The 21,212-nt window shown below is 49.4% G+C and overlaps 1 protein-coding gene across 3 annotated transcripts; it reads right to left on the bottom strand.

Moving 5' to 3' along the window:
• Nucleotides 1-1,144: 1,144 nt before the first annotated feature.
• Nucleotides 1,145-20,429, bottom strand: L3MBTL2 (L3MBTL histone methyl-lysine binding protein 2). 3 transcript variants are annotated; one of them, XM_066550596.1, is made up of 17 exons: nt 20,366-20,429; nt 18,685-18,952; nt 18,339-18,472; nt 17,504-17,627; nt 16,500-16,579; nt 15,093-15,210; nt 14,629-14,763; nt 13,864-13,952; nt 10,883-11,114; nt 10,095-10,174; nt 9,404-9,508; nt 7,476-7,623; nt 6,566-6,648; nt 4,644-4,878; nt 3,884-3,949; nt 2,839-2,961; nt 1,145-2,015 (listed from the first exon to the last, which is right to left on the bottom strand). In XM_066550596.1, exons 1-17 carry the CDS (start codon nt 20,414-20,416, stop codon nt 1,906-1,908), a joined length of 2,181 nt encoding a protein of 726 aa, XP_066406693.1. In that variant the 5' UTR covers nt 20,417-20,429; the 3' UTR covers nt 1,145-1,905. The 3 variants fall into 3 exon arrangements, with proteins under 3 accessions (XP_066406693.1, XP_066406695.1, XP_066406696.1); XM_066550598.1 differs by having other exon boundaries at nt 17,513-17,627; XM_066550599.1 differs by lacking the exon at nt 3,884-3,949.
• Between the last annotated feature and the right edge of the window lie 783 nt (nt 20,430-21,212).

The raw sequence follows: 21,212 nt of genomic DNA, 5'->3' as shown, positions 1-21,212 counted from the left end.
ATCAGACACTGAGGTAACAAAAGGAACCCTGAGGCCGGGGTCTGCTGCAGCTGCCTGACCAAGGGGAGCCCATTGACAAAGCCTTTGCCCCAGGCACAGGAGGCGTCGTGCTCACATGCTCCAGTCCTGCTGGGGGACTTCAGCCACCTTGACAGCTACTGGGAAAGCACCAAGGTAACTGCAGGCAATCCAGGAGACTCCCGCAATGCATGGAAGATAGCTTCTTGAGCCAGCTGGACTTCTGTAAAGCTTTTGACACAGACCCCCACAACTATTCCCTCCAAACTGGAGTGATGGGTTCCATGAGTGGACTGTTTGGTGGATTAGGAATTGTTTAGATGGTTGCCTGCAGAGGGTAGTGGTCAACAGCTGAGAGTCCCAGTGGGCGTCAATGACCAGTGGTGTCCCTCGGGTCTGTACTGGGACCAGCGTTTTTTAATGTCTTCATTACTGACACAGACAAAACGATTAGATGCACACTCAGCAAGTTTGCAGATAGCACCAAGCTGAGTGGTGCTCTTCACTCACCTGAAGGATGGGATGCCAGCCATAGGGATCTGAACAGACTCAGAAGTGAGCACATGGAAATCTCATGAGGCTTAACAAGACCCAGTGCAAGGTGCTGCACCTGGGTTGGAGCAACCTCCAGTATCAACACCAGCTGGAGCATGAAGGGATCAAGGGCAGTCCTGCCGAGGACTTGGGGTTACAGGTGGATGAGAGGCTGGACATGACCCAGCAATGTGCACTCACAGCATAGAAAGCAAATCAAGTATCAAGAGATGAGTGAAAGCATCAAAAGCAGCATGGCCAGAGTGAGGGATGGGATTCTCCCCCTCAGCTCTGGTGAGACCCTACCTGCAGTGCGGCATCCAGCCCTGAGGTCCTCTGCACAAAAAAGGACATAGACCTGTTGGAGCAAGTCCAGAGGAGGCCACCAAAATGATTAAAGGGATAGAACACCTCTCCTATGAGGAAATGCTGATAGAATTGGGATTGTTCACTCTGGAAAAGAGAAGGCTTCAAGGTAACCTAACTGCAGTCTCCTGATACCTGAAGGGAACATACAGACAAGAGGAGACGAGACCATTTACAAGAGCATGCAGTGACAGCACGAGGAGGAATGGGTTCAAACTGAAAGACAGTAGTTTTAGATTATGTATTAGGAAAAAATTCTTTACTGTGAGGGTGGTGAGGCACTGGAACAGGTTGCCCAGGAAGGTTGTGGATTCTTCATCCCTGGAAGTGTTCAAGGCCAGGTCGGATGGGGCTCTGGGCAACCTGGTCTAGTGGTAGGTGTCCCTGCTCACAGCAGGGGTACTGAAACTAGATGAGGATCTTGAGATCTTTAAGGTCCTCTTCCAACCCAAACCATTCTATGAAAAAAGGTCTCACTTCTTCAGCAGGCACCATCATCTCCTTTTGTTTCTTCACCTCTTTCCACTCTTCCTGTTCTGATTTTCTTGGGGTTCGCAGCACTTAGACCAGAGAGCACAGCACCAAAGTTCTACAGGGGCAGCTCCTTTCCTGATACGTCCTGCACTCGTCACTTGTCACCTCCAGCCAAAGCTAAGAACTCAAACTGGCCTTTTTTGCTCTGGTAGCCTCTTTCCTTGTTTTGAACTCCTCATCCAAAAGGTGCCTTTAAAATCAGGCATGCACAACTACAGCAGCCACCCTGGTCATGCTCTGCAGCACACCTGCAGTCTTCCTGCTGTTTCCTAGGGCTTAATATTACAAGTCTGGAGGAAATTTTCTTGCACACCAGGAAAGCAGAGTTACAATGCCACAGGATGGTCTGCTTTAAAAAAGGAAGGCCCTTTTGGTCCTCTGTTTCCCTTTGCCAGGACCTTCCCTAAAGAGCCACAAGGTGAAGCTGCTGTGGCAGCTGTGGAATGTTCCAGATCAGTCTGTGTCCTCCTGCTTTATGCTGCTGATGGGAACAGGAAGCTCTGTCTGTCCAAATTCTGCGTCTGAAGGGTCAATGGTTTCTTCTTTCACCCGCACAGCAATGACTAGCAAGAGATAGAAAGAGAGAAGGGAAAAATAAGTAAATAAAATCAACCCATGTTGACTAGCATTACCTGCAGCACCTCCAAATCAGATCTGTCCTTGCAGATACTTAAAATGCCTCAGGCCCTGGGGCCAGCCCACTCCGTGAGGGTACTTCACCACAGGCAGCCCTGTCATGCCACTGCAAAGCTATCCACGGTCATAGCAGCAATCAGGATGGGACTAAACCCTGGCAGCATTCAGTTGCTGGCCCCCAAGAACAACTCCTAAGGGATGATGACATCCAAAGCTGATGTCATCCATTTTCAATCTGCCTGGGCTCACATTTAAGGGGAACTTAAATGAACAGGAGGGACCCTTCATGACTCTCCAATCCACATGTGCACAAGGCACCTCACCCACCCTCCTTCCACCTACCCGCTAGGGTTGGCAAGTGACCCAGCTGCTCTTCTGGTCACCACAGCATGAGAGGTTGTGTTCACATGCTGCAACAGCCCTGCTGGGGATTGGGATGAGACAGCAACCCCCTGACATATCCACTTCGTCTCTCCTCCCTGATCTCACACAACCAGGCCCTCAGCAGGCATTAGCAGCATTGAGATTTTGAGCAGTACTGGTCCCATCAAACTTTCTCAGGAAGCAAACCTTTCCAGGGAAAGCAAGCAAACGCTTTCTTCTACTTTCTGGAGTGTCTCTGGAGGAGTACGGAAGGACATTTGACATGGTGCTGCCTTCTCCTGCCTGGGGGTGCCCATGAATATTGGCCAAGAGGGTGTATGGGGAGAGGTGGATGTGGCTGCAGGGTAGAATAACTCATTCCCTTACTCTCATCAGGTGCTGGCTCTGGCAAAGCCTGGCTGGCAGCTTTTGCTTCTCGTTTTGAGTTCATGGCAGAAGGCTTCTTGACAGGCTGCTTGACACTGCGGGCTTTGACAGGTAACTTTTTTCCTTAAAGAGATAACAGAGTATGAGCAAAAGTGTATTTCTTTTCCCCTGGAAAATCAGCAACCCTGCTCCTCTGAGAAACCACAGGCCAGGGACCAGCACAACTGAACAGAAAGCTACATGGTCATTAGCTGCCAACTGGTTATGCAACAGAAATGGCCTACTGGAGAAAAATTCTATAGTCATCATCTCAAAATATGCTCCTTCATGTTCTCCTTCATTAAAGGCAAGGCACTTCAGCATGTGTTTAACTTCCAAGGAGCAGGTCCTCTTGGAATCAGTGTGGAGTCAGCTTTGCTTACCTGAGTCTAGTCCTAGGCAATGAGCATATTTGCTGCAAGGTGCAGACATTGTAACCATAATGTTCTGGTTTTTAGCTGACCTTTTTATTTAGGTTGAAAATCTTTATATTCTTTGGATGTACTTTCCCCTCCACCCCCCAAGAAGGAATTTCTTGTCTGTCTACATGATTTGCCACAGCTACTGCAACAATGACAACAACAATGACAAGATGAAACAATAAAAGTATTTCTACTGGCCTCTTCAGCCATCTTAAGGCTTTCTTTCCCTCAGCACAAAGCAGGGTTGCTCTCCAGCTACCCTCCAGCTGCAGCAAACATCTCCCTCCAACCATGGACACAGTAGTGAAAGCAGCACAACCTCACACCTGGAAGCAAGTGCCATATATACCTCAGCCAACAGAAAACAGACTGCAAAACAGATCCTTCCCGCACACAGCTCTCTGCTCTTTAGGTAACAGGGCAGGTAAGAAGGGTGAAACTGTGTTGGTAAACCCACAGCCGACTGAGGGCATCCACAGCAAGACAAGGCCTCTCTCTCCTGCTCTGATGGGACATGGACAGGGTTCCTCTAACTGGGCCCAGCCTGCGAGCGAGCGGGAGGGCACTAATCAAACATCACTCACTCTTCTTTCCATAGGGTTTCTTCCTCTTCTTGGGCACCTCCTTGGCCTTCGCTGGAGCTGTGGGCTCTGTCATGGAGACGAGAGGGAAACGAAAGCCAAGTCCCATAACCAGTAGGTAACTGGGATGAAGTGACATAAGCGAGAAACAGATATACCCGTCCCCCCAAGCCAAAGCCCTCTTCCCAAGACAACCAGCTGAGGGGAAAGCAAGGCTCTAGTGCAGTTGCTGTCTGTGCTTCCAGGTGAGGGCCCAGAGCGGCAGGCTGGGGCAGCACAGGGGAGAGAGGCCCAGTATAGACTTGGTAGGGGCAGTAAAGAAACAAGATTTGTCATTTGAAACAAGAAGGAGAACATCTGCAAAGGTGAGGCAGTGGCCTCCCTGTGACAAGGGGAGGAACGAACTCTTGAGATGATGCTCTTACCTTTTATAGACAGAGTCAAAGAGTTGATGAGGAAAGGGAGCATGGGGCAAGTTCCTGCTGCTATCTGGCTAAGGTTATAGCTATTCTTAATAAAAGGGAGCTGTGCAGGGATAGGACCACCTGGAACTCTACCCAACTTCCTCAGGAGCAATTCTCTGTTGGTGTGGGGGAACAGAGCCAATCTCAAAACTCAGGCTGTTTTCTCCCTATCAAGGCTCCTCCCTCTGCCAGCTGCTAGAACGTGGCAACAGAGGAAGATTTCTGGTAGCCAGTGCAAATCAAGGAGGAAGGAAATCTTTATCTCTAACATTAGAAACCACAGTAAAATCTTCACTCACCTGGAACCACTGGTGGTTGAAGCTGGTAGCCTGTCAGCTCACACCACCCCACAGGATAAATGTCTGGAGACTCGCAGTCCACCCACTGGTCATACTCGTTGTCCCAGCCATCAAAATGGATGCTAAGGAGACGTTGGACTACACGCTTCACTGTGGCCACACAGATGAGCCGGGGTTCCATCAGGTCCACTGCCTCCACCTTCATGCCTGCCTTGAAGCCATGGTTGGGACAGTCCTGGGTGCATAAAAATTAAAAAAACTAAAAAGAAAAGCCAAGGCCATTGCACCCCTATCTGGCAAACACCACTCTCACACAGGCTGGCCTTTAGTCTAGAGCAAGCAGACAACAAGCCCATAGATCCAAAAACAGATTCAAGGCCAGCTGTGTCCTCAGTTAATTTCAGCCCAGCCTTTAGAAGCAAGATCCTGCTGTGGGGGGAGCAGCAGTTCAGGAACACAATCAAACAATTACCTGACATACCCCTGGGAAATCAGAAAGGTCAGCATAGGCCCAGGTGCTGCAGCAGTTTTGTTGATGTAAAGCAGCCCCAACCTCCACCCAACATGCCAGCCACGCATCCACAGGCAATGAGCAATGCAGAGCCCACCAGGAGCCTGGAGCTCACAGAAACACTAGAAAGATGACAGGTGACACTCAGAGGGACCCACAAAAGGCAGGACACTGATGTCCCAACTCGGACAGTACATACTCCTGGGCTTCTGAGGTCTCCCTAAAGTGCTGTCAGCAAACTGCAGCCCACTAGAGACTGCATATATTGTGTGTACTGCATATTGTCTGTCCTGACTTCAGGAAGACTTTTGACACTGCCATAAGAACCTCATAGAGAAAATGATTGAACTATACAGGCTGGGTGCAGATGCAGCAAGATAGACTGAAAACTGGCTGAGTGACTGGGCCAGGAGGATGGTTATTAGTGGCATGAAGTCTAGTTGGAGGCTAGTAAATAGCAGTGTACCCCATGGGTCAATACGGGTCAATACTGGATCCACTCCTATTGAACATCTTAATTAATTATCCAGATGACATGTCAGAGTATCATGTCAAACCAAGCAAGCTTGCCTGTAGTAGAAAACTGGGAGGAGAGACAGAATATACTAGATGGTTGTGCTGCCCTCCAGAGGGGGCAGCACAAGCTTGAATCCCTTGACAAGCTGGAATCCCCTATCTGCAGAGGAAGAACCCCAGGCACCAGCACAAGCTAGGGGCAGACTGAGACTGGCTGGAAAGCAGCATGGCCAAAAAGGGCCTGGGAATCCCAGTGGACATGAAGTTGAACATGGGCCAGGGATGTGCCCTTGGGACAAAGAAGGCTAATGGTAAGCTGTTCTCAGCAGGTCAGTGGAAATGACCCTTCTCCTCTGCTCAGTACTGACAAGGCCACACCTCAATTGCTCCCTGGTACAAGGGAGACAGTGGAGAGAGTCCAGCAAAGGGCCAGGAAGATGATGAGGGAACTGGAGCATCTTTTGTATGCGGAAAGGCTGACAGAGCTGTGATTGTTCATCCTGGAGGAGAAAAGGCTCAGGGAGTACCTTATTTATGTATTTAAATGCCTAAAATGAGGGTGCAAAGATGGAGCCAGATTCCTCTCAGTGGCTCCCAGTGCCTGGACCAGAGTTAACAGGCACAAACTGAAACACAGGAGTTTCCCTGTGAACGTCAGGGGACAAGTTCCACCATGAGTGCCAATGAGCACTGACACAGGTTGCCCACATGGTTGTGGAGTCTCCATCCATCTGGACACAGTCCTGAGCAACATGCTACAGGTGACCCTGCTGTAGCAGGGTTGTTGGACAAGAAGTCATTCCATCTCTGTGATCTTGTGACAGCCAGAGCTATTGCACTCCTCCTTGCTTACTCCAAGCATCCCTACGCATTGTTTCTTCCTGGCAGCACTCACCGTGTTGAAGAGCCGTGATGGAGCAGGTCTTGATTTGGTCTCTTCCAGGTAACGCTCCCAGGTGAATGTCTTTGCTTCATATCCTGCAGAAGGAAGAAACACTAAGAGGTAAAAAGGCAGTCACTGGGTAGACCAGCTGGGACAAAAGGCAGAGTAGGCAGGAAGGAGGCATAGCAACTGGTTGCAGAGCAGGTCAATGAACCTGCATGTACAGCCTGATCTTGGACATGAACCTAGTGCATGGATTCCATGGGAGTCCAGCACCCCTCTCTGCAGGCAAATACAGAGAAAAGCAAGCTGCAGCTCTGAACATCTGTGTCAGCCACAGACCCAGAGAAAGGGGAGGACCAGCAGCAAGAAGGAAGTAGTATGTTCAAAACACACCACTGAGACCAATCTTTCTTTCTCCCATCAGCAGGAACATCAAATGAAGATGGAACAGCACTACACAAAAATTCTGCAACACAGAAATTCAGAGCAGGGCTTTTCAGGTATGGCTAGATGAGGCAGCAAAAACACTCCTAGAGTGATTGTCTCTTAGGAGTTTGAAGAAATACTCATGTCAGATCTATTCATACAGAAAAGAACAGAGATGACTGTGGACACTTAAGTACTGATTCCTGCACCAATGGCTCTATTTATACCTTCCCATCCTCCTTGTCCTTTAAAAGCTTTTATTCTGTTCAGTTTGGGGATCATACACCTCTGCCACTGATCTGACAGGAGCTAACCAAGACTTGGTATATGGGCAAAGCTTAAACAGCCTGGCTCTCTGAACTAGCAGTCTCCCTGAAAAACAAGTGGATTGGAACCTTGTTTTGATTTATCTGAACCTGACCCCTCTCAGAAACACACCCCCCATAAAATTCTGCATGCAGGTTTGTACCACAGGGCAGAGTCCAAATCTCACCTTTTGGAAGGGTCAGTTCAATGTTGTTCCTCTTACAGAAGTTGGCAGGGAAGATGGCGTGTGAGGAGGCGTGATAGCAGAACCAGTCAGAGCCATCATCAGATGTTGCTCCATCAATGCTGATCATGAGATACCCATCCAAGAGAACCTGAGATGGGAGTGAAGGCATGAGTAGAGCTCTACTTGCTCTAAAGCCTCTCCTCTTCTCAAAGGATTCTCCCAAGAGTCCCCCCATATATCAATCACAATTGCCACTATATAGTAAAATCCAATGTTATGTGTCCCAAGCTTCTCCTAATATGTTAGTCAACACAAGCTAATCCCCAAAGCAGCAAGTTCTGCAGGACTGGGACCAACACTAAGAGCCTTGTGAAAGAACTATGTGAAAAGCCTTAAACGGTCAGCTGTTTTGGTTCAAATTTATTTTATTGATTCCTTGTTAAGTGGTTTGTTCTGTTATACCCCCATGTTCTCCCCAAGTTAGTTTACCCCTCGGTTTTACCCTCCCTCAAAGCTGTCCCTCATGCCATTCCCCACCCCTTGTTCCAGCTCTTTCCCTGCCTGTCAAGGCAACCCAGCCCCTTTTGTTCCACTTTAACCTGGGGCCAATCCCTGACTGCAACACCCGTTTGGCATCCCCCAACTCCTCAAAGCCCCATTGGCCCATGTGACCCATCTTCTCCACCCTCCTACCACAATTGGCCCCAGACACTTGATGTAATCCCCTCGCTCCTCCCCTGAGGATTCCCTTTTGGTTAGCTGTTTGTATCCAGCTCCTGGCTTGTATGTACAAAACCGCTTGCACAGCAGTGCCTGAGACTCTTTGTTTCTGATCCCTTTCCTTTGAATAAGTGCTTCCTTCAAGATGAAGAGCCTCCTCCTTTGTCCTCTGCCTGGTCCGTGCCATGGCTCGTGTCTGGCACCTTAGAACAAGTGGCTCTAAAGGTTCTGCCTCTGGTAAATCCCTGTACCGAGGCAGTTCCCCACTCCGGGCGTGGCGCTGGAGTTCTAAGAGCTAGCCCATGCTCCGTAAGTAACACGGCAGTCAGGAGCTCTGTTCTCCTCCAGAAACACTTCACTAGCAGCCCAAAAGCCCTCTCCACAGCCAGATTATGAATTTGTTACTGGGTAGAAGGGAAGGAGCACCACCCTTGGATTTGCTACTTCATACAGCAACAAGACTTGCCCCTTCCTGTCACTCACTGGTAATTAGCGCCTACTAAAGGCGATAGGCGTGCCTGTCCCAAACTCTTCCATTTCCAAACCGTGGCTGAAGGGAACATTTTACAAGACACAAACAGCTCTCATAGCATCCCACTGCCAAACTCCCAAGTATTAAAGTCCTTAGTTTGGGTTCTGTGAGGGCAAACAGCTTCCTGAAGAAGCAGGAAAAGCCCAGATGAATGCTATACTTTCAACATTCAACACAGTTCACTGAGGAAACCTGGGCAAGGAACTTACTTCTTTACACTAGCAGAAGAGTAGAGCTTCCAACCACCTTGTCAAGAGAGACTGAAGGTGACATGCCCATCCTCATGCCATTCCCCACATGGAGGTCACCTCACAACTCTTCCCTTCTTTCCACAGGGGCCTCTCTATGCACTCTCAGAACTGGAGAACAAATCTTCCCTCCTGCATGCCCAATGGTGGAAAGAGCATGGTTGCCAGTCACACACACTGGGCACTAGCCTGCAGACCAAGCATGCTCATCTTCATGCTGTCTGTTTAAATACACATGGATAACAACTTGTCAGAACTCTGAGGTAAGCCCCCAGTTCCCTCCACACATCAGCTGTCCACCTCTCTTGACAGCCTTCTCTGCTCCCCCATACAAAATCTTACCCGGGCGTATTAATTTGAAAAGAGCTGAGGAGAAGCTGCATTATGCCAAACAAACACAGCAGACCCCTTAGGCTCACTGAACTTACCTTGCAAACAGTGGCCACACAGATGTTGCCCAGATTCAAGGGGTCAATGGCTTCCAGTTTCATGCCTCGCTCAAACCATCCACCTTCAGAGTAGACAGCTCGTACCTAAGGGAGACTCTGGTATACCATGTGCTGCCAGGGGTGTGGGACAGTCCCATCCTGACACCGAGCACAGCAAGTACAAATAGGATTTGAAACTTCACTTGGTTCAGCTTGGGAGGGGAAACCAAAAATATTACAAGAAATACAAAGGGGCAGCCAAACCAACACTATGTTTGTGTCGGCAACCTTTTGCCATGGCTCTGGTCAGTCAGAGAGCCAAGCCCAACTGCTGCTCCACCATAACTTCTCAACTCCACAACTGCTTCCTTCTCATCTCAGTCCTTACCAGCATGATCCAGTTCCTTGTCAGAACTGGTCTCTCCCATGCAATCCTCTTCCCTCTCCAACTCAAAGCTCCCTTGCTTGCCCTTCGATTGAGTGCCTCAATCTGTCACTGTCCTTTAATTCTTTCAGCTTTCTAGTTTGACTGCTCCTTCTTAACAGCCTTGACACCCCAAAGACCTTACTGCCCTTAGGTATAAGAAAGACCACCCTCAACAACCCACATGGCAGCATGTACGCCCAAGCAAGGAAGTGCTATCACTGCTTCCTTCTTTGTGACCCCCACAGGAAGGCAGACTTGTCCTACCTTCTTAAACAGATAGGGCACAGCATCACAGTAAATCTTCCTGAAGGTGGGATGGTTTGCCATGTCATTACGTTTTTCATCTGTGAGGAATGGAAGAAACACAGAGAGGTAAAAAACCTGCAGCAACTGCAGTAAGGAAACAGACTGGTTATTAATTTTCCTGTGAGAGCTTAGCTGCTATAAACCCCCTCAATATGAGACTATTCAATAAAAAGAACAGGTCAGTCCCTCTACACTTCTTATAAAACGGGCTGTGATGAAGGGCTTGTTCAAAAGCAGATGGCTCAGCTTCCTGAGAACTATTGATAACACATGCAGCTTTAATCAGCAGGGAGAGGCAGGAATAGAGACACAACCAAAAGGATCAGCAGAGCTCAAGTGTTGCTTTTTTCTTTGTCTTTTTCTCTGGCAGAGTAAGCCAATCAACAATTCCTCTTGGTAAAGTTCAGAAAAACGCAACCTGATGGCATCCAGTGTTACAGAAGCCAGCATGAATTTCCTCAAAAAAGACGACAAACATCTGTCATGTTGTAAAGTCAGCATTCTCACACTAAGGGGACATCTGCTTCAGGTAAGAAACCCTACAGTCCCCTGTTGTGACCTGTGATCACAGGGCTTTTATCTATCCAGATAAAAAACCAGCAGACACAAAACTAAGCAGACTTCACCTGTTAGGTCTTAAGACAACTGCCTCACTCCCAGCATGTCAAGACTGGTGTCACCAGCAGGGTGCAGGCAGTTCCCAGCAAATCAGAAGATGACTGCAGTGGCTGATGGCTGATCCTTACCTGTCTTCTTTATGTCATGGCCGACTCTCCGTGACCAGCCCACAGGATGGATAAGGGGACTCCACATGTGGCACCAGAAGTCATCATCACTGTCACCATCCTCATAGAGGAGTCTCAGTCTGCCCCCAATGACTGTGTCCACCACTGCCATACGTGTCTGGGACACGTGGTTCTTATCCACCACCTCGACCCGCATGCCCTGCCGGAACGGGTACTTCATGCTCTCTGCCATCTGGCAACAACCAACAGAGGAGGTGAGATCAAGCACAGTTCTCCAAACACTTCAGAGAACAGCTTTCCCCGCTGACATGCACCCTGGAACTGCCCAAAGCTGACTAGGAAGGGACAAGTAGCTGGCAGCCCCAGAAATGACAGTGTGGTTGGGCACACACGCTCGGTCTCCCTTTTGTCACGTGGACTCATAAGAGCTGCCCCACTCCAGCCCAGCAGCAACGCCCAGCCACCACCTTGTGTGAATGCGCTCAGTGAGAAGTTCTGTTCACAAGGGATTGAGTAAGGAATGGTGTGTGCCTGTTTCAGTCATGAAAGTTTTGAGGCTGCAATTAGTTAGAGGTGTAGTTTGCCAAAGTGCAAGAGGATTCAGTTGACTTCAAAAGAGGTCAGGTTCTTATTTTTACCTTTTTATTCTGATCAGAGGTTGAACTACATGATGATCTATCTCCCAACTCCATATCCAAAGCCAGTTACTTCGCAGACTGACCCAAAGGGACAGTGGAGTCACTGGCTGCTTTCTGACTTTTTTTAAGACCTTTGGTTTGCTCATACAGCCTTGTCCTACTCATCACAAATGCCCAGTGGTGTTTATAGAACCCCCGACATTTTGAAACTGTGATCCCAAGATGCCATGCAGCAACTAGGAAACACAAAATAGATACCCAAACCAGCCTACACCTGAATCCAGAAGAACTTTTAAGTTAAAGTCTTCCTCTTCCACTTCCTGTTTATTAGGTGGGAGTGGAGATGCTAAAGGGAGAAAGACAAAAGCAATGTCTGTTTCCCTCCACCACTTCCCTTTCAGCTACAAGCTGGGGCCCAGGAACAAGCAGCTACAAACACCCTCCTAACTTTCTGAGAAGTAACATGAGAAGCACTAACTACATCCAGATCTCGAGCTCAGTGTCATCACTTACCTTGCACACAGAAAACCCTATCACTTGCATTCCTGCCTGCTGTCTCTGGGACGGTCTTCCTTATCTGCCATTTCCAAAGCTCCTAGCCACAGGAGACCCTCTTCCCTCTAACAAGGTCTAATCTCAGCACAGGCTACACAAAAACAATCATGAGAGATATAGAGATGCCAAGGCCATGGCACTTAAAGGAAGCCTGTGCCCTTCTGTGGTGGTTTGACAGGAAATATGTTTTCTGGGATGCTGTGGTCAGGCCAATTAGGGCTCAGATTTTAATATTGGCACCTAATGTGGCCATTGGGACATTGGATCAGCCTCTGAGCACACGGGGTTAAAGCAGGGCTCTCCCCTGGGAGGCTCTCTTGGGTTCCGGTCAGTGAAGGGTTCAGAGCTCCCCTGCCCGGCTGCGGGCTGGGCGGGGCAGGGGCAGCCATGGGGCCGGGTGAGGTAGGCCAGGCCTGGACAGAAGGGAGGGGAAGGCCCCTGCAGGATGGAAGGGTGGAGGAGCACTGAGAGGCATCGGGCAGCCACCACCCCCTCCCAGGAGAGACAGAGAGAGAGCCTGTGCCTGTGCTTGGCCAGCCGAGAAGGAGAAGAGGAGGGTGTGAGAAGGTGCCCAGCTGGGCAGCCGTGGGAGTTCTGGACAGACAGAGCCTCAGATTTTTAACCCTTTTCTTGGATGATGGAAACCTTGCAAATGCTAATCCTCCTGGAGCTGAATGAGAAGAGAGATAGAGATGAGATAAGAGGAAATGGGCCATGAGAGAAATAGAGAAGAACTCAGGTGGAAGAGATGATGGAGTAGCTTTTGCTGGACTCTTTTTGTGTAGCCATGGACAGAGCCATGTTCCTTGTGATACAGGGACTGCATTCTAGGGGGAGGCAATGCCTCAGGACCAAGAGGGTTCCGTGTGGGTACCCCTCGGCCCCAGGGGGTGAAAAATATGGGGGGGACAGATATTTCCCAAAGTTGAGACTGTGGCTTTTTGGAGTGGGACGAAGCATCCTTAAAAGACAACCCTAGAAGCAGCTCTGGTCCGTGTTCAGTGGTGAGAGCGCTGTACATGAAAGGAAGAGGTCACCATTGGCACAAGAAGGACTCCTTCTCCTCTTGATGAACTGAGGATTGAGTATTCTGAAGGGTGGTGCCGGACCGAGAGTCGATGATTTGGGGGATGTATTGTATTGGGAATTTGGGGAGGAGGAGGAGATGTATTTGTGAAGTTTTCATTTTCCTTGTGTGTTTCTTTTTTTTTTTTTTTCCCTTTCCCTTGTAGTTTAGTTAATAAATTTTTTTCCTAATTGGGAGCCTGCTTTGCTTATTCCTGGTCACATCTCACAGCAGAAACCAGGGAGAGAGTATTCTCATGGAGGCACTGGCATTGTGCCAGTGTCAAACCATGACACCTTCTCACTCCCTGCAGGCTGCTTTGCTACCAACAATGAAGGCAAAGTTTTTTGACTCTCAGAGCTATTCCCTGGCACTGAAACAGGGGAGGGAAAGGCCAGGTTGGAGTTGCACTGGACTCTCCCTTCAGACAAACCTCATCCCCAGTATTTCCCAGCAGATCATGTGACAACAGCTTTTAAAGCCTGCCTATGACCCAAAGCAGAAACTGTTGTGCTGAGAGGGCATGAAGGCCGTGCCATCCATTACCCACAGCATCATGACAAGTATCTAAGGAGCATGTGGAAGCACTCACTGCCCCTGCCCTGCCTAGGTTTCAAGGCACACAAAAGTTACATAGATCAGAACCAGAAGAGGCATGCTGAGCACATGTCTTGACTTCAGCTTCATTTCCCCCACGCAAAACAACAGCCTCCCATGGTTACCTTTATGTGGAAATCCACTGGGATGGTCCTAGCTCCCACCAGTTTTTTCATGAGGTAACTTCTCCAGTCAGTGTACTTGGCATGGATAGCTACATATGAGCAGGGAAAAAGTCCATCTTTATGACCAAAATAATTACAGCACCACGCCTTTCATGTCTCTGACAGCCCATTAAGCAGCACTAAAAGGCACTTTTCACACTCAGACTCTGTACTCTGTTTTGCCAGGTTGCCCCGACATCTGGCTGAAGGGATCACCATTACAGAATGAACTGGGCCAAGCAGACACTCAACTCCACTGATCTAGATGAGGAAGTGGTAACAGAGCAAAACACATGAGTCATACCAAGCAAATCTCAGCTTGCCAGAATTCCACTAAACTGGCATCCCTCTCTGAACTGCTAGCTGTGCAGGGACTGGAGTCACTGCACTTACCAGAGATGTTGCCCAGGATATAGGACCAAAAAGTTCCCCCAAAGTTCAAGTCCAGCCACCATGTGGATTAGAAGGAGGAAAAGCCACCTGCATTAGCCCCCACAGCTCTGACATCAGCTCTGCATGCAGCATCCCCAGGTCAATAATAGGGAGATGCAGAGGGACCAATCCAAGCAGTCTCCACTTCCTAAACTCAAACTGCTGCTTGTAACTAAAAGCACAAATGGAGCTGCAGTGCTACATGCAGTGGGAACATCCGTCCCTCTGTGCTAGGCATAAACCAAAGCTTCTCCATGCCCAGGGATATGGTGACCCCTCTTGCCCCATACTCACTCTGTGGTGGTACCAGGATTTTGCTGTTGATGGCACACCAGCCAATGGGGTGAATATCCACAGTGCCCAAATTGCACCAGAAGTCATGACCAGCATCATTCTCAAAGCCCTCATATCGCAGAAGGGCCCTGTATCCTGCCAGGACAGAGCAGACAAACAAAGGCATTAGAGGCCAAGAATTTGGCACCACAGGCTCAGTACCCACAGCATGGCCTTCAGTACTCTGCATAGGTCACCAGAGCTTCTCCAGCAACTATTCCTGCAAATTGACCAGCAACTAGAAGGGGAACCACGTGCTGGTTTCCTCTCACTCCCACACCATGGTATTTCCTGTTCCAAAATCTCTCAGCAGTTGTAGAGCTCCAAAGAGCTGCTGTTTTCATTGACCAGCTACCCTCAGCTCTCTAAAGCTTCCCTCAGAGCTTAGCCATGCCCAGCTGTCAAAGATTACTTTGGAGACTTACCTACAATCTGGATGACAGATGCAATCCAGTACACACGACTGGGGAGCACAGCATCGCTGTTCAGCACTTCCACTTTCATACCTTTCACCACATCATCCCACTGATCAAAGAGCGGCACCTGAAAGATGGAGGCAGCCATTGGGGCAGGGAGAGGGATGTGGAAATCAGAGCAGGATTTAGGCCCTTCTAGCTTTCAGAAACATGTCTTAGGCAGCTACACCTTCACCTTAGACACAGGCTTGCATACCTTACCCCTCCTGGACTTGCCAACATCTTGAAATACAGATGAACTGTCCCAGACATCTCAGTGGGATGTTTACTGAGGATCCCAAAAGGCAAAATACCATATAGCAATACTTAACTGTTTCACTGCCAGATGTCCCATTATTCCAAAGTAGCTGCTGCCATTCCTCTATGGCATAAAGATACCTAACAATGAGGATACCTAACATGTCTGCCTAACCTATCATCAAGAAAAAGGAAATGCTGTCAGTACTATCAGACAACAACTCAAAAGGAATATAACAAGTCTTATAAAAATTGGACATGTTGGAGGTGCAGCTACTGCCAGGCTCACATGAATTGAATTCCTCTCTGCACATCACCCTGGGCTATACTCAGCCATACAAACTGCAAAATTAGCTTCCCACTATCATCCCCAGTCAGAACTAATTCTGTTCCCAGTCAGCACTAAGTCATCACTACTGATGCCTGGAAAATAAAATACATCTTCCCAACAATGTTAGAGTCAATATAAAAGCAAACCTTTACTTGAAAGCTTTCAGGTACACAATATGGCAAAAATCACATGTGGTATAGTAATTCTACAATTTTGATAAGATTAGTTGATTAGTATACTTATCATATACTGTCCAGGTAAAATGTTAGTTGGTTGGGTAATAATTCCTGGGGTTCTGACCCACTGGAAGCAGTCCAGAGGTTTTGTTTGCCCTGCTTTTGTTATGTCTGGTTCAGATTCTGGTTGGAAAACAGAATGTCCTTGTAGTTGGTTCTGTTCTTGGAATAAGACTACAATATTTCTGAATGTGTTTATTAGGTTAGCTTATTGTTCCTACATGTAGGGAAGAAAAATACTAGAAGGTACAACCATGCTTTAGCAATCTACAAAGCTACAAATATATGAAAAACATAAAAAGCTAAAAATGATAGGCATCACTACCAGCAGTGTTTCTACCAAGTCCCCCTCTGCTTCCTTCCCCCAGAACTCCTGGACCCTTTGTGAGACTCCCATTCTCAGCTGCCAGAAACCCCAGTTCCTTTCTTTGCATCACCAGGTCTCAATAACCCCCTGCTGGGCCTCTGCTCACCCCCTCTCACAGGAGCACAGGGGCCCATGCATAGGACATGCCCTGTGTGCCCTGCCATGCACAGAAAAGTAGAACTCACATGTTTGAAGCAGCTGACAGGAGCTGCCTTGTAGCCGTGCTCCTGCAGGTACTTTCCCCAGTCAAAGCCCAGGACGAGTGCTGCAAAGAGACATGAGAGCAGAAAATCAGATGAGACACAGAACAGGCAGAGATCAGTTACCTCTGGACTACAGCCTGCAGCCTCCAGGAACTAGGACACAACACACAGGGACTATGCATTCCACTGCATTTTCTCTGGTGGGAAACTAGACCCTATGTGAGTGCATGGTCACTAACACCCACAAGAGGCAAAATACATTATTAATCAATATTTGCTGTCACTTGCTTTTGGGGGAGCAGAAATGGCAATAAAAGGGGTCAAGTCCAGCCTAGGGCTAAAGCACTCCAGGGAGAGTGCATTCTTTCAGGGTTAAACCACTTCACATTTTGGTTTTCAGCAGCAACACTGCAGGGTCATACCGGCAGCAGAGGGTGCTGGGAAAATCAGAGATACTAACTTGAGAGATTAATCCCACAGTCCCTCCTGGTTGCAGGATCCAGCAGCAGTCTGCTCAGGGATCACTCCCTGCTGCTGCCATGCCCCAGCCCTCCCCTTTCCCTTAACACAGTAAGTTGCTGCTTCTTCAGCTGCAGTGACTGCTTATTGCTCAGAGTGATCACTGAGTGACTCAGGGCAAATATAACTCCCCATGAGCAGTGGGGCAGCAAATGGTTGGGGGAAGCAGGACACCTTTAAGTCACCTTTGCCAGCAGAAGTCAGCACCTCATGGGACTGGGACCACAGAGCTTACACTCCAGGTCAAGTCATACAAGGAGTGAGGATGAGGCTACAGCAGTGGATGGGCAGGAAGAGGAAAAAAACCATGTCCTGTGTTCTGCCAGCTTGTGTGGAGCGATCCACACACATCGTACAAGGCAGTGCACCAGAGAGGAGGAGGAGGACTGCAGAGCTTACAGCCCTCAAGCTGTCCCCATTTCTGTGACTCCAGCAGCTGCACCTCCTCACACCTCACCTACACTCACCATCCTGACCTGTCAGTGTCCCATCTGCCAGCTGTCCTGTGCCCTGCGAATGGAGGAAGGCCCCAATCTTGGCTGACCAGGATGCCTTGTGCAGAACTTTAGCTTTCTTTGTTGGTGGTTTCCCCTACAAAAGAAGGAACATTAGAAACATTAATGGCACAGGAGACTAAACCACCCCCTGCAACTGGGTATTCATCTCTTCCTTGGGACAATTTCCAGGCTACTACAATATTTATTAACGCTCACAGCTACAAGAAACAGCAGGTAAAATACCAGTGTGTCCTTTCTCAGCTATTAGGGAGCACCACCTTTAAGCTGTCATGCTTTCTCTGGGGACTTCAGGCAGGAAGAACAAACTGGGAAAATCAGTCCGATATTTAGAGAGCAACCGCCTACCTCTACATACAGGCACATCCTGCTTCATCCCCAGGAAATCTCACAGAATTATAGACTCTCTCTGAAGAGCTGGAAGTCTGCCTTCCTAAAGTTCAGGAGCATGACTTTACTCCTTAGCTGACCTATACTCCTCAAGATTGCAAATTCCACCAATGCATGACCATTGGAATTGGAGCCACTGCCTCCAGTCTTGGCATCCCCAATTAGTTCACTTACCTTGGTGACCATCAAATCTACTGTTGCATTCCCTCTGCTACAGCTATTACCTGGCTTAAGAAATTACCCCCCATGCATTCCAGGAGTCTCCTGGATTACCTACAGCTTGCCATGCTACTTTTTGCAGGTATAGGGGTGGTTGAAGTCCCCCAGCATGACAAGAGTGACAAGAGCCTGCGAGCACGATGGAGCCTGAGAGCCAGCTGGAAAGGTTTAAACGCACCTGCAGTCTGGCCAGGATGCTGGCCTTTTTGGAATTTGAGGAGTAGCTTCTGGAGCAAGAGACGCTGCAGAAACGTTTGGTCTTGGAGAAGAAAGCCTCCCTGGTGCCCACAATCCCACACATTTCGCACACAGCTGCGAGAAGGAAGGCCAAAAACATGAGGATTTAGCAGAGTCAATTCACTACAATGACAGAGCTGAGACCAGCTAACCATCGTTATACAGAGCAGATCCCCCACACAGCCCAGAAAATGCAGTGTGAATCCAAAGCTGCTCCCAAAGCATTCCCAAGGTGCAGCCACACACCCTTCACTGCCCCTGAATGTTTCAGGCAGCACAGGCAGTACCTGGCTCGGAGCCACTGTCTTCTGTGAGCCGGCCTGTGGATGGCTGGTGCATGGGAGAGGCTGAGAGCTCTCCAGCTTCCCGCTCTGCCACCTCATCATCGCTGGACTCCTCCAGACAGGAGCTGCTGTCACTGCCCATGCTGCTGTTGTAGCACGTGAGGCTGTCGTAACCCCCAAAGATGTCCAGGTCATCATCCTCCTCATCGTCATCACCTTCCTCCTCCACCCGCTCCAAAGATGAAGATTTGTGGCAGAAGGCAGACACCAGCTAGAAAAAGAGCCAGTTTGCTTTAAACCAGACATTTTACATGCCACTGCACAATAAACCTCCTTTGCTGCTGAGGGAGGCCCTCTTGGGCCAGGGGGTGGCCTCAGGGCAGGCAAGGAATCCACATAACCCCAGGCAGGATTCTGAACACCTTCCTCCAGACAGGTCCCTTTACTGGTATTCCACATGCTGCATTCTGCTTCCCAAGAGCAAAGTGCCACGGGGCTGTTGCTAGAGAGAAAGCAGCTTGAGGAACATGGAAAAATACAGGGCAAAGCACTGCCTTGCTGATGAAGGACAGATGAGACAGATGTGTCCTTCCAGGCAATGTTCCCCCCAACACAGTTGCACAGCACAGCAGTGCAGACACCGTCACAGTAAAGCCAGCACAGACTTCCAGAACAGAGCACAGGCTGCATGTTCCTGCCACCACAGCTCACAAGACCAGCACAGCCTGGAAGTCAGCAGGGCAGTTCTGGAGACAGCTCATGTCCTCTGGAAACTGCACAGCCCACAGCTGACCTTGGTTCAGAAACTACACCAGCAGGGGGCAGAACATTTGCTATTGGTTTTTGCCTAAACTCAGATGCCCCCACAGCTAAACATCTTCACTGTCTCTTTGTACTCGCTGTTACAGCAGGAGAGCTGCAAGGCAGAGACTGAAGAAAGAGCACAGAAAAAGTGTGTCTCAGACTAGAACAATCTTGAACCAGGCTCCAAATAAGCATAAAAGAAGCTGGGAAAATGTGGCAGCAACTCATGAAAGAGCAGTAAGAACTCAGCATCAGCACAGGAAGTGATGGAACAGGAAGGCAGACACAAACAGCTACATGAGGCAGGAGGATACCATTGTTCCTCCAAGTAGGCAGCAACTCAAGATCAGCAGCAAGCCCATCACCTTCCTTTGCTAAATTCCCTCTGATCCCTGGCTCCAACTATCATTACAGACACGTGGACAGGAAGATCAGAGTTCACTCACTGCTGTCTCCCCGCATCCTCCCTGGCTTTCGCACAAAACAGACCCAAGGTTCCCAGGTTACTTCCTGAACAAAGAGTTGCTCTCCTGCGGATCTAGGCCCTCGGGCAGCATTCCTGACCTCTGAAAAGCCTGAACTCCTCTAAAAAAGAAAGATTTGCATCGCCTTCTAGTCCCTGTGTGGGTGCATTTTACAGCAGTTCGTAGGACGTGAGCACCATTGCACCGTTACTCTTCCACAACAGGTGAGTGAAACTTGCGGACACCTCACAATCCCCAGGGCTGCCAAGCAAGGGCAGCATCACCCAGAGCCTCCTCGGGAAGCTGAGGGCGACGCAGGGGCCCATCTCGCCGGGATCAGACGGACCCACCGCCGCCCCCAGGAACACACCAGCCCGGGCCCCAGAGGAGCCCCCGTCCCGTCCCGTCCCGCTCACCTCTGCCCGGTCCCGCTCCATTGCTCCCGGGACGCCGCCAGCCCGCCTCATGCGCGTGCAGAGCGTCCCCCGTGAGCTGTGCGCCTGATTGGCGAGAGCAGCGGAAAGCATAGCCAATCAGCGGGGAGTTTGTTCCCGCCGCGCTGCCCGCGGGGCACGACGGGAGCTGTAGTTCCTTTCCCGCAGCCATGGCGCCTCGTGGCGGGCCTGCCCAGGAACAGGCTGGGCCCCGGTGCCGTCTCCCGACTTCTGCTTGTGGTTCGGGATTAGCCCACTCGGTCCCAGAATGGCTCGGATTGGACAGTACCCTAAAGATCATCCAATTCGAACCCTCTGCGGAAGGCAGGGTCATTTTTCACTAGAGCAGGTTGCCCAGAGCCCCATCGAGCCTGGCCTTGAACACTGCCTGGGATGGGACATCCACAGTTTCTCTATACAGCCTGTGCCAGTGCCTCACCGCCCTCACAGTAAAGAATTTCTTCCTGTGTCTTATCTCAATCTGCCCTCCTTCAGTCTAAAACCACTACCCCTTGTTCTGTCACTACCTGCTCGTATAAAAAGTCCATTTTCCTCCTTTTTATAATCCCCCTCTGGGTACTGGAAGGCTGCAGTGAGGTCTCTCCAGAGCCTTCTCTTCTCCAGGCTGAACAACCCCAGCTCTATCAGCCTGTCAAGAAGCTTATGTAAAGGTAAGCCCCTGGAGGCAGTTCTATTTTCCACCCTTTTATTGTGTTGTCACTGTCACTGTGTTGACGTTGTAGGAGAAAAAATACATATATAAAGAAAAAAGGGCTGTACTGAGCATTCCTAGTCTGTATGGGCTTTGTAGTGAGTGGCTGAACAAATA

Source organism: Molothrus aeneus, chromosome 5 (genome assembly GCF_037042795.1).
Source record: "Molothrus aeneus isolate 106 chromosome 5, BPBGC_Maene_1.0, whole genome shotgun sequence".
Lineage (NCBI taxonomy): Eukaryota > Metazoa > Chordata > Aves > Passeriformes > Icteridae > Molothrus > Molothrus aeneus.
Note: the sequence above shows the minus strand (reverse complement) of the source record. Positions and strands in the feature narration are given on the sequence as shown.

What these genes read in the sequence shown, in the direction of transcription:
- L3MBTL2 (XM_066550596.1), bottom strand. Translation starts at nt 20,416, where the DNA reads ATGAGGCGGGCTGGCGGCGTCCCGGGAGCAATGGAGCGGGACCGGGCA. An exon ending in TCAACCACCAGTGGTTCCAG is followed by an intron (nt 3,950 to 4,643) that starts GTGAGTGAAGAT and finishes TCTCCATGACAG; the next exon opens with AGCCCACAGCTCCAGCGAAG. An exon ending in GAAACCCTATGGAAAGAAGA is followed by an intron (nt 2,962 to 3,883) that starts GTGAGTGATGTT and finishes TATCTCTTTAAG; the next exon opens with GAAAAAAGTTACCTGTCAAA.